The sequence below is a fragment of the Chiloscyllium plagiosum genome, chromosome 5, assembly GCF_004010195.1.
Source record: "Chiloscyllium plagiosum isolate BGI_BamShark_2017 chromosome 5, ASM401019v2, whole genome shotgun sequence".
Classification (NCBI taxonomy): Eukaryota; Metazoa; Chordata; class Chondrichthyes; order Orectolobiformes; family Hemiscylliidae; genus Chiloscyllium; species Chiloscyllium plagiosum.
The window spans coordinates 37,083,731-37,101,008 of NC_057714.1; the positions used below are offsets into that span (position 1 = coordinate 37,083,731).

Below are 17,278 nucleotides of genomic sequence, written 5' to 3' on the forward strand. Positions count from 1 at the left end.
GGACAGATCTCTGTGGAACACCACTCACCACAGACTTCCAGGCAGAATATTTTCCTTCTACTACCACTCGCTGTCTTCTGTTGTCCAGCCAATTCTGTATCCAGACAGCTAAGTTCTCCTGTATCCCGTTCCTCCTGACCTTCTGAATGAGCCTACCATGGGGAACCTTATCAAATGCCTTGCTGAAGTCCATACACACCACATCCACAGTTCGACCCTCATCAACTTTTCTAGTCACATCCTCAAAGAACTCGATAAGGTTTGTGAGGCATGACCTGCCCCTCACAAAGCGTGTTGACTGCATTTAATCGAGCCATGCTCTTTCAGATGGTCATAAATCCTATCCCTCAGAATCCTTTCTAACACCTTGCAGACGACAGACGTGAGACTTACTGGTCTGTAATTGCCGGGGATTTCCCTATTTCCTTTCTTGAAGAGAGGAATTACATTTGCCTCTCTCCGGTCCTCAGGTACGACTCCAGTGGAGAGCGAGGATGCAAAGGTCTTTGCAAGTGGCGAAGCAATTGCATTTCCCGTTTCCCAAAGCAGCCGAGGACAAATCTGGTCCGGGCCTGGCAACTTGTCAATCTTAATGTTTGACAAAATTTTCAGCACATCACTTGCCAGAGATTTTTTTTATTAGCAGACATTACCTATGATGGCAACATTTAAAAAATTCTGGGCTCTGAAGAATAAGAAATATCAGCGTTGTCTTCACTGCTTGTTCATTAAGTACTTAATAAACCTTATTGAATAAATTCTACCAGATACATAAATACTGATCATTTATATCTGGTGAGGCCAAACACAACTGAGCACCCCGTCATTACAAGTTAGGATTCCAGAACTTTAGAGATTTTAAGCAGAGCATTTTAGCATTCAAGTCCCCTGAATTTGAATAAACTGAAGAACAAGAGACTTTTTTAAAAATTCATTCGTGGGATGTGGGCATCACTGGCTGGCTGGCATTTAATGCCCATCCCTAGTTGCCCTCAAAAGGTGGTGGTGAGTTTCCTTGAACAACCAACCAGGCAGTTCATGCGCTGTAAGTTGACCCACAATGCCTTTAAAGAGGGAATTATGACTTATCATGCTTGAAATTTTTCACTTTATTTTCTGCTTCAGTCCAAATTTATAGTTACTGCCTCTAACTACAAATCTCCATTTTACTCTGGAGGGTTTGTTCACTTATTCCAAACTCAGTATTCTATTCAAGAAGCAGCAAGGCAAAAACAAATCTCTTTAAAGGTCCTTAGTCTCCAAGATAACTGTAAAACAGTTTTGTCCTACAGACTTCTTTTTTGATGCAAGGAGTGGAAAGAGATGGAAGAGGAGAAAGAGGGAAGCATGGGGACAGAAACATTAAAAGGGAATCTGGTGGTATACGTGGTCAGCATAAAGTCTGCATTCTGAATATACTGCATTTCAAACATTATGTCCCCCTCAGTCAAGAGGAGGTGGTGGCAAAACTCTCACACATTAGGCCATGCTCTCCAGAAACAAATCATTTTATTAAAATAGTACAGATTTTACAATGCCCAGAACTTCATTTTCTCCAGAAGTGCAAATGAAGCATTAACAGTTTATAGATTCCATCTGGAAAAATGTGAACTGACAAAGTGCCAAGGAGGCAGGAACTCATTTTACAGCCATTTTGTTATCCACCCCCAATTATTGCTACTTGCAGTAAAGTGTTGTAGTAGAAGTTCATTTAATGAATCTCCAAACCATGTATCATAAAATATTTGTAACCTGTATTTTTATAAATCAAAGGGTTAGATAGGTCAAAAACACCAATTCTGTCCTAGAGTTTAAAGTTGCTGATGTCTAAACAAATGAGACAGACATAATTAGGAAAGATGGCAAATTAGGTCATATAATCTTTAAAATAGTTCTAACAATGCATACACCACATGTAAGAGACAACTGTCTGATACTCTGACCTCCTTTTCTATACTTGAATTCAGTTTTGCAATGGCTGGAATTAACAGGCCAAGAATTATTTTTTGCACTGAGCTTGTTATGTGCTTCAACATGCCATATAATGCTAACAGTCAATTAATCAACTGTTCATTTTTTGAGAATTGTGACAATTAAGAAAGAAAGGTATAACAGTGAACTTTTTTCCTTGATAACATAGTAGGGATACTTCAACAAGCTACAACTAATTTATAAGTTTGTGTTACAACCAAATGAGGAGGGATGAGTCAGTTCTCCTCCTTTAAACCCTGTCAGTTGTCCACAGGACCTTAAATTCTATTTAGGAGGTACATTTAGCAGGTAGTTTTAGCTTACTTTGATTAAAAGCTTTTACCCATTCAAAGTTAAGGTGCCAATTACAAAGTGCTGTTCAGTGAAAACAAGACGAAATTTACTACTTGCTAAGTCTGAGAAAAATAATAAAATGCGACCAACACATAGATGTAAAATTTAAAAGGGGTCAGTGTATATTCTTTTCTTTTGTGTTAGACAATTTAAAAGTGCTTACATTCCTCGAGGTTTCACCCAAAGCCACTGATGTTTAGTGAAACTTGTGGTATCGGAATTCTCAGTGAATGGATTTTTTTTTAGAATTTGCTTAATCACTGGGTGTTTCTTGAGAAGTGGAAACAAACAAGGACAAGAGCTAGCCAACAGAAAGCATCTAGTTGGCAAGAAATAACTATTGGACTACCAAAAGGTTCGATGCTCAGGCCCCAACTTCTTACAATGTATATTAATGACTTGGATACAAGAATAGAAGGCACGATAGCCAAATTTGCAGATGACACTAAAATAGGTGGGGCAGTAAGTTGCAATAAAGAAACAAGAGGTTTACAAGTGGATATGGATAGGTTAGGTGATGGAATATGAGGTTATCCATTTTTGTTGGAAGAAAATAAGCACGACTGATTATATAAATGGAGAGAAACTTCAGTGCTTAGGTGCAGAGGGATCTGGGAGTCTCATGCATGAATCACAGAAAACTATAATGTGGAGGTGCTGTTGTTGGACTGGGTGGACAAAGTCAGAAGCCACACAATACCAGGCTTTAATTCAAAAGGTTTATTTTAAATCACAAGCTTTCAGAGTACTGCTTCTTCATTTCCTCTGGTGCTCCGAAAGCTTGTGATTTCAAATAAACCTTTTGAATTATAACCTGGTATCATGTGACGTCTGATTTTGTCCACAGAAAAATAGAATGAAGATACAGCAGATAACAGGGAAAGCAAATGGAATTTTGGCATTTATTGTTAAAGGAATAGAGTATAAATGTAGGGGAGTGTTGCTGAAACTGTACAAGTCATTAGTGAGACTGCACTTGGAGTACTGTGTACAGTTTATGTCACCTTGCTTGAGAAGGGATGTAGTTGCACTGAAGGCAATTCAGAGGAGACTTCCAAAGGTGAGGGGTTTGTCTTAAGAAGAGAGATTGAGCAGTTTAGAAGAATGAGTGGGGTTATAATTGAGGCATACAAGATCCTGAACGGGACTGACAAAGTAGACATAGATAAGAAGTTTCCTCTTGTTGGATTTAGAATGAGAAGCGATAGCTTTAGGATAAGGTGTGGCAGATTTAAAACGGAGTTGGGGAAGAATTACTTCTCTCAAAGGATCATGAATCTGGAAATACATTACCTCAGAGTGTGATGGATACTAGGGCATGAGGGAACTTTGAAGAGATAGATTTTTAGCTAGGGTTATGGGGACTGGGCAGGAAAATGGAGTTGAGGTGGAGATGAGATCAGCTATGAATCAATGAATGATGGAGCAGACTAGAGGAGGAACTGAGTTCTCCACTCTTGATCCGAAGAGACTTATGTTCTTATCTACTCTGCCTTACCCTCTACCTTGATATCTAGAGTGATACCTGTGCTGACAGTCATCACTTCCCTAATGGTGGCCTCTTTCCTGGTCTGAGGAGTATCATAGTTCATGCACTCCAAAGAAAGGTTATTGAAATTTGTGATTATTAAGCCTCATTATTAAGCCTCAACTCTATGCAGACATTGCGAGCCCTCAATGTCTTTGCTAGGCAGCCTTTTAGTATCCTGTCTCAAGTTGACCAGAAGGAGGGACGTAGGGGTATAACACAATCAAACAGCTTCAACAGGCCCAAGTACACAGGAATTAGATCGTGCCTTTCAGCTCACTTGTTTGGATAAAACCTCTACTGCAACTGTGTCATGCTACCAATGTCCTCAAATCCCTGGTCAGTACCTCAAAGATCCTCTGCGAACTTATTTGAACATCTGCACCTATGCCTACATTTGCTGAGGGGCTTGCCACACAGCTGTTCCATCATGAACACTATCTGTTCACTCATATTAAGGTCCCTAGATGCCATTAGCATCCTCAATCCAGTCTTTAACTGCTAAATCATGACATATTTCTGGATATTTCCCGAATATGTCCAATTTTGTACTCAAAACAGGAACAATATTCAACTTGGAGTACAGTTTCCTTCCTCAATAGCATCGAAGGAATTCACATGGTTAGCTTTTACCTTGGTGATCTAAAGCTCAGATTCCCTCTGATCATACCTGAGTTTCTAAATATCCCGAAGAAGCTTCAGCCCTCTCATGGGCATTGCCATTTTCAACTCTTCCATGATCCTCCCCAGCTCAGGCAGTTGCCTTTCGATCTCAGCACCATGACATGTATGTAACAGAAATGTAACATGAGATCTAAACACATGGAAGACCCAAAGATTATGAAGCAGGGATTATTTATTCTACTGGCATCAAGCAAAGAAGGGAAATAACTTCAATACACTATGTATATGGAATGACCAGTTGGGCTAAGACGTCTTTTGTCTGTCTGCCCTCCCTATCAGCCCTCTATCCACTAAAGAGACCCTTTATTTTCCAGCAAGAATCTGTTCAACTGGTCCAATAGCTGCTGCCAGTCCCATTACACTTTTTAAAAAATTAAATACTACTTGTTTAAATGTTGACTCTTAATTTTAACTGAGTATTGCATCAAGAAGCCTCAGCAAAATTTAAGTCAACAGGAATCAGAAGAGAACTGTCCAATGGTTGACATAATATGTAGCACGTCAATGGTTAAGATTATTTTGGGCCAATCATCTCAGATCCAGGTCATTGCTGAAAGAGTTCTGCAGGGTAGACATGACTTGATCAGAGATATTATTACATACTTCTGGAGCTGATAGGACTTTAACCTGGGACTTTTGTTCCAGAGGTAAGAACACTGCCATAGTACCATAAGAGCCTCTTAACGTTTTGCAGAGTAATATCGTAGGTCCAATCATCTTCAGCTGCTTAATCAATAACCTTCCCAACATCACAAGATCAGAACCAGGGATTTCTGCAGATGACTGTGCAATGCTCACTCAAGATAACAAAATTGTAGCAAGATGTGGACAACATTTGAACCTAGACTAGAAAGTAGCATGTGCCACACAAAAAACTTGGCAATGACCTCCTATCCTTGAAAATCAGTGTCAATTTGCTACCATCAAAATCTGGGAAGATACTCGTAATCAGAATGTAATTGGACCAGCCAGATAAATACTGCCGCTACAATAGCTGGCCAGAGGTCACCATCTAAATCTCTAGTCTCTCCAACTATAAGATGGCTAAGTTAGGAGTGGTATGGAGTCGTCTCTACATAACAGGCTAACAACACAAAGAGCTTAACAACAGTCTGGATAAAATATCCTATTTGCTCCAGAAACAATCATTCCCTCCAACACTAATGCACTGACTGCAGTGTGTACTATTAATATGATGCACCCCAGTAACTCACCATGGAGCTTTCAACATGACCTCCCAAACCCTCATTGCCTATTACTATGGAGAATTGCATTATGAATACTTCGATAGCATTTAGATTCCTTTCCAATTAGCAAACTATCCCAAATTGGAAATAATTTGATGTTCCTTCATTGTTGTTAGGTCAAAATCCTGGACCTCTATCTTACAGCACCTACATCACACAGATTGCAGTGTTTCAAGAAAATGGCTAACTTCCATCTTCTTCAGCACAATTGGGATCGACAACAACATGGCCTTCCACACTCATATCCCACTAATGTTCAAAAATAAGAAAACTTTTGAATCTGGGACTTTTTTCCATTTGTGCAATTAATGATTCTTAGCGTTGAAGAAGATTATTAATAGATATTTTAAAAATTCTGATGATTACCAATACAATGAATACACACAAAAAACTATTGTCTTTGTATAACTTTCCAGTCAATCAGGGAATTGTTTGAAAAATTGATATGATAACGTTCAAAGTTTGACCATGAGGGCTTTCTGAAAGTAGCAGAATTGGGAAAGGGTAACATTTTTCACATAACAAATATCACTAGTGATGAAAAAAAATGTTTTCAGCACCAAATGTGGTGCAAAGCGGGGTAAAAGAATGATAAAATGGCAAAATTAGTGCTGTTTAAATGAAGTAATGGACAAAGAGAAGTTAATGGGCAAGATCTTATCGCAATTAGGAGGCACAGTTACAAGGATACCAAAGCTGGGAACTAAGTATTCAAATGCATGTGACTTATTAAAATGGTAGGCAAGGATGAAAGGGTAATTGAGTTATAGAGTCAGAAATCTACAGACAGAAATGGCTCTTCGGCCCATTGACTCTCCACTGATCAAAAACAAGTACTTATCTATTCTAATTCCATTTTCCAGCACATGGCCCAGATTCTTATTTACCTTGGCAACACAAGTGCAAATCTGAATACTTCTTAAATATCATTACGGTTTTTGCCAATACCACCCTTACAGAAAGTGAGTTCCAGGTTCCCTCTGGGTAAAAATACATTTACTTAAATCCTCTTTAAACCACCTGTCCCTTACTTTAAATCTAAGTCCTCTCATCATTGATCTCACCAAGAGAAAACTTCCTTCCTGTCTACCTTATCCATGCCACTTATAATTATATCTCAATCATTTCAATTTCCGTTCCAGCTGCTCCAAACAATGCAGTCTATTCAATATCTCTTCACAACTAAAAACTCGAGGAAATCTCCTCTGCACAATATCTCTTCACAACTAAAAACTCGAGGAAATCTCCTCTGCACTCTCTCTAATGTAATCACACCCAGAATTGGATTCTAGAACTGCACACAGTACTCTTGTTGTGGTTTAACCAACCTTTCATAAAGTTCCAGCATAACCTCCCTGCATTTGATATCTATGCCTCAGTTAATAAAGGCAAATATCCCAAATGCCTTCTTAACCACTATATCCATCTGTCCAGAAATCTTAAGGGCCTGATGGACATGCACACCAAAGTCCCTCCGATCCTCTGTACATCCCAGGGTCTGACCATTTTGGTTCCTTTACCTAAGGAGAAACACTGTCATTGCAGGTAGTTCAGAGAAGGTTCATGAGGTCGATCCCAGACATGGAGAGACTGTCTAACCAGGAGTGACTGAATAGGTTAGGCCTCTATTCATTGGAGTTGAGAAGAATGTTATTGAAACATGTAAGACTCTTTAAGGGACTTGACAGGGTAATTGCTGACAAGTTGCTTTCCCTTGCTGGAGAGTCTAGGATAAGGACATAACCACAAAGTAAGGGATGTCCAGTTAGGACACATGAGGAGGAATTTATTTTTTCAGAGGACAGTGAATCTGTGAAATTATTTACCGCAGAGGGCTGTTGATGCTTGGTCATTAAGTACATTCAAGGCTGAGAGAGACAGATTATTAATCAGCAAGGAAATCAAGGATTATGAAGAAAAAGGCCTTAAAGTGGAATTGAAGATGAGAAGATCAGCCACAATCTCACTGAATGGCAGGGTAAGCTTAATGGGTATAATGGCCTACTTCTGTTCCAAATATTATGGCCTACCTCAAACTACCCATTTTAATCTTGTTTACCCTCTTCCCTAGCCAGTGAGAGACTGGGTGCAATAAGTTCACAGGTGACTTAAACATAGGATGGTCAGTGGCAGACTGACAATACCACACACCCTTGCCAAAATCCACATGCACAAACTTGTACACTTCTTGTAAAATAATTTTTAAGTTAGTTCTTGGGATGCACATCTTATTGCTGGCTAGGTCAGCATTTATTTCCTATCCCTAACTGCCCTTGAAGTGGTGGTGAGCATACATCTTGAACCTCGACAATCTCTGCATGCTAGGGATATACTTGGTACAGGGAGGAAGAAAATTCCAGATTTTAAATGATTGACGGTGAAGAAATGGTGATATAGCTCCAAGTCAGGATGGTGTGCAGCTTGAAAGGGAACTTGATTGCGATATGCTCCCATTAATCTGCTGCCGTAGTCCTTTTAGGTGGTTGCGATTATGGGCATAGGAGGTGCTGTCAAATGAGCTTTGTTGAGTTGCTACAGTGTCTTATAGGTGGTACACTGTGAGTTGCTGGGAGAGTGAACCTTTAAGGGGAAGAATGAGGTGAATTTGGGGATTTTATGGTACTGGATGACGTCAAGCTTCTAGAAATTACTTAGATTTGTACTCATTCAGGCAAGTGGAAAACATTCCATCACATTCATGACTTGTGCCTTGTAGATGACGAACTATGGGGAGTTAGGTGGTGAGTTACATACCTCTGAATTCCTAGCCTCTGACTTGGTCTTGTAGCCACAGTATTTATTTGGCCTGTTTAGACAAAGGTTACTGCAGTCAGTAAATGAATGGCCTTGGCAGAACCAAAACAGAGTAGCACATGGTAGAACTATTGACAACCTCTTCCAAACCCAAGATTGAAACCTTTTGCTCAAATGTGTGGCACTGTGCCAGAAAATGAACTCACCGTGTCTGAAAAAACTCAGAGTTAGAGAACTTACCCATTTTTAGCCAGAATTGAGGCAAAGCCTAGACAAATATTGAAACGTTTTCTAGCTGCCGTTAAGTCTGTCTCAGCTACTCAAGATTGGTGCCCAACAATGTAGCTCTAAATTTACATCAATTGCAGTGCAAGTGGTGCAGTGGGAGGGCAGGATAAACCCTTTTTGAATTAAGGCATAACATTTTAAATTCATTAATCCTTCGGCACCATGCCTAACTTCATAGAAGATTGAAAGATTAATCCCCAGTGCCTCTGCAGTCCCTATCACTTCCTTCAATATCTTTGGATGCAGCTTATCTGGTCCCGAAATTGTTGCTCTGGACCAAACCAAATCCCCCAGAAGTAGATAGCCTCGACCCTAATTTTTATCTTATTTAGAGTAAAGTATAAAGTACAGGGTTCCAGATGTAATTTGATTGGTCACACTACTCGGCTTTAAGCAAAACAGACTTTATTCTGACACCAGTAATAAAAACAAAAGAAAGAAGAATTGGTATAAACTTAACAGAATAATAGATTATTTAACTACTAAACAGCAACTGTTCCAATACAGTAACTTCCCATAAACACACCCTGAGCAAAGGCAAAATCATTAAAACAGGTTGTCTCACATCAAGTATTAGTAGCAGAAAGAGAACCCAAGCTTTCAGGTTTAAGATAGATAGACATAGATAGACAGGCAAGAAGGCAGGCATGTAGACAGACAGACAAACAGACAGATAGATAGACAGACAGACAGAAGCCTCGGCAATGAGCTTCACAACCCCGCAGCCTGATTCCACCTATTTATGCTCTATTGTTTCAACTTTCAAAAAACCCAAGGCCTCACAAGCTGGTTACTTTATTGGCTCGCACTAGACAGCTCAGAACCTCTCCTCAAAAAAAAAAGGACAAAACACACCTCTTATAACCATAGTATTATCACACCTTATCAACTTGAAGTTCTAGAAGCTTAACCAATACCACTATTGATGTGCTTAATGAAGCCTTTTGGATTTTCCTTTATGTTAGTTGTCATTCTTTCCTTCAGAATCTCATTTTGCGTGGATTTGCTTTACACCTCTTTTTGAATGTTCTGTATTCAGCTTGGTTCCCAATTGTATTTGCTGGCTGACACCTGTCAGAAGCACTTCTTTTTCTTTAACTTACCAATAAAATATTAGTTAGGCAACAGCTACAGTACTATGTGCAATTGATTGCACTGGGGAGAGTGCAGGAGATTTACCAGGGCTGGAGAGTTTTCGTTATGATGAGAGATTGGACAAACTGGAGTGTTTTCTTTGGAGTACAGCAGACGAAGTGGGGCTTGACTGAGATATATAAAAAAATTATGAATGGCATTAATAGGTTAGACAAGAAGGAACCTTTCTTCTTGGTGGATGGATCAATGACCAGGGGCCACGGATTTAAGATAAGGAAGTTTAGAAGGGATGAGAGCAAAGATTTGCTCACCAGAGGGTGTTCAGAAGCTGGAACTCATTGCGTGTAACAGTGGTAGGGGCAGAAAACTTTGATGTTATGACATTTAAGAAGTACTTAGAAATGCTCAAGGTATACAAGACTATGGGTTAAGGGCTGAAAAATGGGACTAGGATAGTTCAGTGCTTATTTTGGACTGGGACAAATTCTAACTTAATTTAGATAAATGTGAGGTGCTGCATTTTGGAAAGACAAATGAGGACAGGACTTAACTGTGATGCAACTTTCCAAGAATTATGTAACTGAATCCCCAAGTCTATCCAGGACACTACAATTAACTGTATGAAACCTGCCCTTGTTTGTTTTACCAAAATGCAATGCCTCTCATTTATCCAAATTAAACTTCATTTACCACTCCTTCGTCCACTGGCCTTGGTGATCAAGACCACTCGATACAGCACTCTCAAGTGCAGTCTGAAGCTCCTCAATAATAAAGACCTGTTGCCTTTTGCTGATAAATATGTCCCATTTTTGTCATAATTAACCAAGTCCATCATCTTATCTATCCCTCGCATGTCAGCAACAACCCTTCCCATTTTACTCATGCCATCCTCGTCCCTTCCATTAATTCCATCTCATCCCTCCACAGAAACAATGTCTTCAGCCAAAGTAAGTTAGAGCTGGTAGCAAGGCAACAAAGGTTACTGGATTTCACTTATCTTCTCCTATTTTTATTTTGATCAAAAACCTCAAAGATTCACTCTGACTACTATCAACCATTGACAGTCATGATACATCACCTGCTCTGGTCCTCTGGCCAGGCACTGCTGATCAAACAAACACCTTACCTTGAAGACCAATCAAAATAGTGCATTCAGATAAACATCATTCTAATTATATTTAAGTTCACCTGATGAACAGCACCATTCAGACAGAAATGAAGTATACATTTCAGATTCTGCACTGCGTATCTTCGAATTGTACAGCTGTGTGAAAAAAGCACAGATGCAGAACTAAGACTGGACAAGAATTTTCCACGGAGAAGAGACTAGGTCCTTCATCTGTGATGTTTATGCTATAGCCTTCGAGCCCTGGGTTAGAGGGTTGTAGATTTCAATCCAACTCCAAAGACATCATAAAATTTACACTGATAGTGTAGCAGTGAGACATCACTGCACCAAAGACTTTTCAAGCCAGTTGTTAAACAAAGACCATAGCTCTGAGAGTTTAGTGATCCCACACTCAGGTTAGAAAGTCACAGCAAGCTCACCTTCACCGGATCTCAAAGCCATGTCTCAATTTTATATTGTTCAAGCAATTCATTATCTGCATTTGTGGCTTTGGCCCCTTTAAAGCAGAATATTTTGTATCAATAGATGGTAATCACTGAGAGAGCACGGCATTCTTCAACACTAGCAGCACCAAAAATCAACCACAATGAAAGCAGCCCTGGAGTAAAGGTAACGGTGGTTTGTTTCACAGAGCAAGCAGGACCTGGCAAGGCATGGGGTAACTTTCATTTTTCTGGGAACTGCCATGGGATACATAGGTCTGGTCATTTTTTATCTATTCAGTTAAATATAAAATATGTAATGAGATTCTGATTATACCATTTTATGACATCAATACCTTTGCATATGGTATGAAATATGCAAAATTATGTATAATTATAACCTACTTCATTAAAATAATAGTGCCACCTATATTTGATTTCCTGATGCTTTGGTTCTATCTGAAGGTGGTAGAAATGACAAGTATTTGAATAACATATATGGGTGGCGTGGTAGCACAGTGGTTAGCACTGCTGCCTCACAATGCCAGAGACCCGGGTTCAATTCTTGCCTCAGGCAACTGTCTGTGTGGAGTTTGCACATTCTCCCTGTGTCTGTGTGGCTTTCAGGTGTAAGATAGATAGACAGGCAGGAAGGCAGGCACGTAGACAGACAGATAGATAGATAGATAGACAGATAGATAGATAGACAGATAGATAGACAGAAGCCTCGGCAATGAGCTTCACAACTCCGCAGCCTGATTCCACCTATTTATGCTCTATTGTTACAACTTTCAAAAAACCCAAGGCCTCACAAGCTGGTTGCTTTATTGGCTCGCAATAGACAGCTCAGAACCACTCCTCAAAAAAAAGGACAAAACACACCTCTTAAAACCATAGTATTATCACACCTTATAAGAACTCTTCAATTGCTATTAGTTTAGATTTCAGAAAAGGCCATTCAGCCCCTTGAGTATGTTCTCTCATTCAAAGAGAGAATGGCTGATCTTGCCTCTAAATTATTTAATTCCATTAAAAAAAAAACAATTCTTTTACGAACTCCTAAAATAATAAAGCTGATCATCCCAGAACCTACAATACTACAAGGCATATAAGTCAAGTTTACGTAATAGCTTGTACAATTTAACCCTTACAGCCATGGTACTGTTCTGCTGAATTGGCACTATACTACTACCAGGTCAAGTTATGTGTTGTGATGCTCACAACAGTACACAGCACCTCAAATAAGACTCATCAGGACTTTCTATACTTGCAGTTGACTATCCACTCCTTTGAGGAGAAAGTGAGGTCTGCAGATGCTGGAGATCAGAGCTGAAAATGTGTTGCTGGAAAAGCGCAGCAGGTCAGGCAGCATCCAGGGAACAGGAGAATCGACGTTTCGGGCAAAAGCTGCGCTTTTCCAGCAACACATTTTCAGCTATCCACTCCTTTGTATTATAGTCCTATCATTTTTATCTTCTGATTTTTTGCGCTTGACCTCTATACTACCACACTTTGCAGTTTTTCACCATTTGAACAATACCTGGATCCTTCCAAAATAGATGATCTCATGTCCACCTGCATTGAAATATAATCTGGTCACATCTTTGCCCACTCACTTGAGCTATCATTCTGACTCCTTAACTTTATACACCAGTCTACATTATCTACAATGCCACCTGGCTTTACCTCTTCAGCAAATGTTGGTGTGTCGCTCTCTACTTAATGTGTTACTTAAACAATTAAGGTAGTGAGTAGCTGTGGCTCCAGGATGTTAACAGCAGATATTTTGAACAGTATGTGCAGTTTTGGTCTCCTCATATAAAGAAGAGTATAAATGTATTTGAGCAATTAGAAGGAGCTTTATAAGATTGATACCCAGAATGAGCAGGTTGTCTTACGAGGAGTTTAGGAGGGTGAAGGGTGACTTGACAGAAGTGGATAATTTGCGTTAGGCAAGGGTTATCAGTATTAGATGGGAACGTGGAATTTTAAACTCCAATAGATTTTAAACTCCATAATCTTATTGAGCAGTGGAGCAGGCTTGGAGGCTGAATGTGCTCTGCTCCATTTTGTATATCCATCTGAGCTGAGGCCCAATTTTAAATGTAGTTACATGCCCGACTATATTATATTTAAAAAATAAACTGCTGGGGACAAGAGAAAAGAAAGGTTTATATTTTTCATTATTTTACATTTCTACCTATCCTCATCAAAACATCTATGGAATTAACCAAGTTAAATTTAAGCATCAGTAGCAGATTCAGAGATGAGGTCCACCTTAGCCAAAGACTATGGTCATTGCCTGTGCTTATTTGTATGTTTTAAAAGTTAAAGTTCAAGTCAACGGCATGGCAGGAAGGTTTTCAGCCTGAGTCGGCCTTGTTGAGGAAATTTTGAGGCTATATCTTCTAAAATGTGAAACTGAAATCCTTGTTTAGAACACAAAGTGCCAATGAGATTTGGTGACCAAATTGTTATTATTGCTTGCTGCTCAGAAACCCATGGGATGTTTCTTGACTGCATCTGCAATTGATGTGCGGTGTGGTAGGTTTGACTATGTTCATCTGTCAAGTAATTTATCTAACATCAAAACCCTCTTCCAAGAGACATTTTACAGCTGTCTGAAATTCTCAATTATAACTTTCCACCTTTAAATTACAGCATCTCAACAATTTGCACAGTCATACCCTCTCCACCAGCTTTGATACCCTAGCCTCTATAAGAACTGTTACCCTTTCCAACCCTACTCATTCCTGGGAATACACATTATCTCTGCTCTCTTAAGTTTAAGGGATGAAGACCTGAGTATATTCACAAACAACTTGCATCACCAATATCTGACTACAACACAATGCATTACTGGACTATATTCTCCATCAGTAAAACTGCCAACTATTCAAAGATGATCCAATCTGCAAAAGATAACATCAGTTTCTCATCACAACTCCCCTTGTTCAAAAATCACTTTCCACTCACCTCTAACTGTAAAGTGTGAAAAGCTCATGGCATTTTTGTTGCTAAGACTTAGACCATCTAGTCAGCTGCCTCTGTTTCTCTACCTTTGCTTAACCCAACAGCCCAGACTTTTTTCTTTACTCTTTCATTTAATTGGGCATCACTGACAAGGACAGTGTTTGTTGCCCATCCATAATTGCACTTGAGAAGGTGATAGTGAGCTACCTCCTTGCATCACTGAAATCGACACAATGTAGATATTTTCAAAATTCCATTGGAAACAATCCGGGATCATGATCCAGTATTGGTGAAGAAATATTTATATAGTTCCAAAGCTTGATTGAAAAAGCTTAATTAACTGTTGTTAAGAGTCTAACTTATTGAGACTAGTGGAGAGTATTCGATCACACCTGACTTGAGCCTTGTAGATTGTGGACATGCCTTGGGAGTCAAAAAAGTGAGTGACTCACTTCAAAATTTTCATTCTCTGATCTGCTCTTACATCATGTCTAGGGTAATCTCCAGGATATTGACAATGGGAGAATTCAGTGAGGGTAATGCCATTGAATGTCAAGATGTTTTTTTTTCTTGTTGAAGATGTGCATTGCTTGGCACTTGTATGCCATAAATATTATTTGCTAATAATCAGCCTAAGTCTGAATATTGCCCAAGTTTTATCAAATATATATACCGACTGTGCAATCACCAGCAAACATTCTTTCTTTTGACCATATGACAAATGGGAAGTTACTGATGAAGTAACTAAATATGTTGGCCAAGGATGTTACTCTTAGGAACTCCCTTGTCCCAAATGGAATTTGTATCTTTCCCTAATCTCTCTCCTCACTTCCACTCATGCCTTTTCACCAAGCAGCAGATAAGGAACAAAGAACTATTTCCAAATTATGATACTGTGCAACTTGAAGAGGAATTTGCAGATGGTGGTGTTCCCATGCACCTAGTATCGCTGTTCTTTTCTCTGGTTTGCAAGATGCTGTCAATGGAGACTTCTCCACTGCACCTTGTAGATGGTATGTCTTGCTACAATTTTGTGCCAGATGCACACAAAAGTAATGTTTAATGTATTGGGTGGGATGCCAATTAAGCTGTCTGCCTTTTCTTAGATGATGCTAAGCTTTTTAATTGTTATCTGAGGGCTACCTATCCACCCCAAGTGAATGGTGCTCTATTATCCTCTTGCCTTCTGCTTTTTAGGTAGTGAACAGGCTTTGGGAAGTCAGGAGATGAGTTAGTTGTCACAGAATTTCCAGCGTTTGACCTGTATGATTGGCCAAAGTAGTTAACTGGCTTGCCTAAGTAAGGTTCAGTTCATTGATATCTATTGGGATTTTTACATTAGGAAATTCAGTAATTTCAGTGCCATTGAATGTCAAGGGAAGATGGTTAGATCTCCTCTTGTTGAAAGTGGTCATTAGCTGCTACTTAGGTGACATCAGTAATACTTGGCAATTTATTAATCCAAGCTTGAATGTTGCCTGCGATTTGTTGTATGAAGCTAGAGACTGCTTATTTATTAATTTAGAAAGGGTATTGAAGATGGGCAATGAGTGAACATCCCCACTTCTGGCTGTACTGTTGAAACATCGTTATTGGCATTATAGTTGAAGTTGGCTTGGACTAGAATACTGACCTAAGGAACACCTGCAGCAGTGTACTATGCTCAGGCGACTGACCTCCAAAAAATGTAACAATCATTTTTAGTGCTCAGTTTGGCTAGAGCGGGTGGAGAGTTTTCCTCTCAATTCCTTGTGACTTCAATTTTAGTGGGACTCTTTGATGTCACGGGCAATCAGAGACTGTACATCTGGAATTCAGCTCCTTAGTCTACATTCAGATCATAATGAGTTCTGGGGCTAAATAAATCTGGTGAAATGCAAACTGAAGACCAGACAGCTATTGCTGTGCAAGTGCCATTTGATAGCACTGTTGACAATACCATCCACTACTTTGCTCATAATTGAGAATAGACTGAATAGGGTAGTAAGAGGATGGAATGCTCTGCTTTTTGTGGACAGGATACACCAAGGAAATATTTCCACACTGGTGAGTGAATGCCCCTGTTGTAATTGTATTCAAACAATTTGACAAGGGGCACAACTATTTCTACAACACCAATCTTCTGCACTATGGCAAGAATAGATCGGAACCCATAACCTTTGCAATGCTCATTACAGTAATGTATTTCTCAATATTATGCACAATGAACAAAATTAGCTGAAGAGTACATTTTGTAATGGTAGTAACTGCATGCAGGAATCCAAAATTATTCATACACATCATCTGCTCGCATTTCCAGAGAACATGATTGTAAATGTCAAAATCTTGTCTTCTACATTTAGAATGGGATTTACCATCACTGAGGATGGGTATGCCCATGGAGCATGCTCTTCTTGTTAGTTATTTAGTTGCTCATTCCCATTCAAGACTAAATATAGCAAGACTACAGAATGTTGAGTTGATCCATAAATTGTGGGATTTGTTAACTCTGTCTGTTGCAAGCTGTTAATCATGTTTGGCAGGTTTGTAGCCTGTGATAACCGAAAGCATAAATTGTAACTTCAACAAACTACAGCTAATATTTGTGTCGTATAACATAAATTGTACAACATAAAAAGCAAAAACAGCAGATCATATAGTTCAACATGAATAATGCCACAGGAGGTCTACTGGCATAGACAAAGTAAAAAAAAACAATAAAGTCTGTAACACATCCTCACCACAAACCAGCCCAAAATGCAGTGACAGCAGATTGGCTCTTAACCTTGACCATGTTCTCATTTTTCTACTTTTCCTTTTCCTGAGGTTCTACTCATTAGCTGTCTACCCAATT

The 17,278-nt window shown here is 39.3% G+C and overlaps 1 protein-coding gene across 11 annotated transcripts in view; it reads right to left on the minus strand.

The window, feature by feature from the left end:
- phf14 (PHD finger protein 14) overlaps positions 1–17,278 on the minus strand; it is a 290,569-nt gene that overhangs the window by 69,558 nt on the left and 203,733 nt on the right. For 5 of the 11 annotated variants that reach the window (XR_006311667.1, XR_006311666.1, XR_006311664.1 and 2 more), the window contains one exon: positions 8,539–8,590. The exons of the other annotated variants lie outside the window; for them this stretch is intronic. Coding sequence is in view for 1 of the 5 variants with exons in the window: in XM_043689862.1 (XP_043545797.1) it covers positions 8,582–8,590 (9 nt within the window). In the remaining 4 variants the exon portion in view is untranslated. The remainder of the gene's footprint in view (positions 1–8,538; positions 8,591–17,278) is intronic. 11 annotated transcript variants of the gene reach the window in all.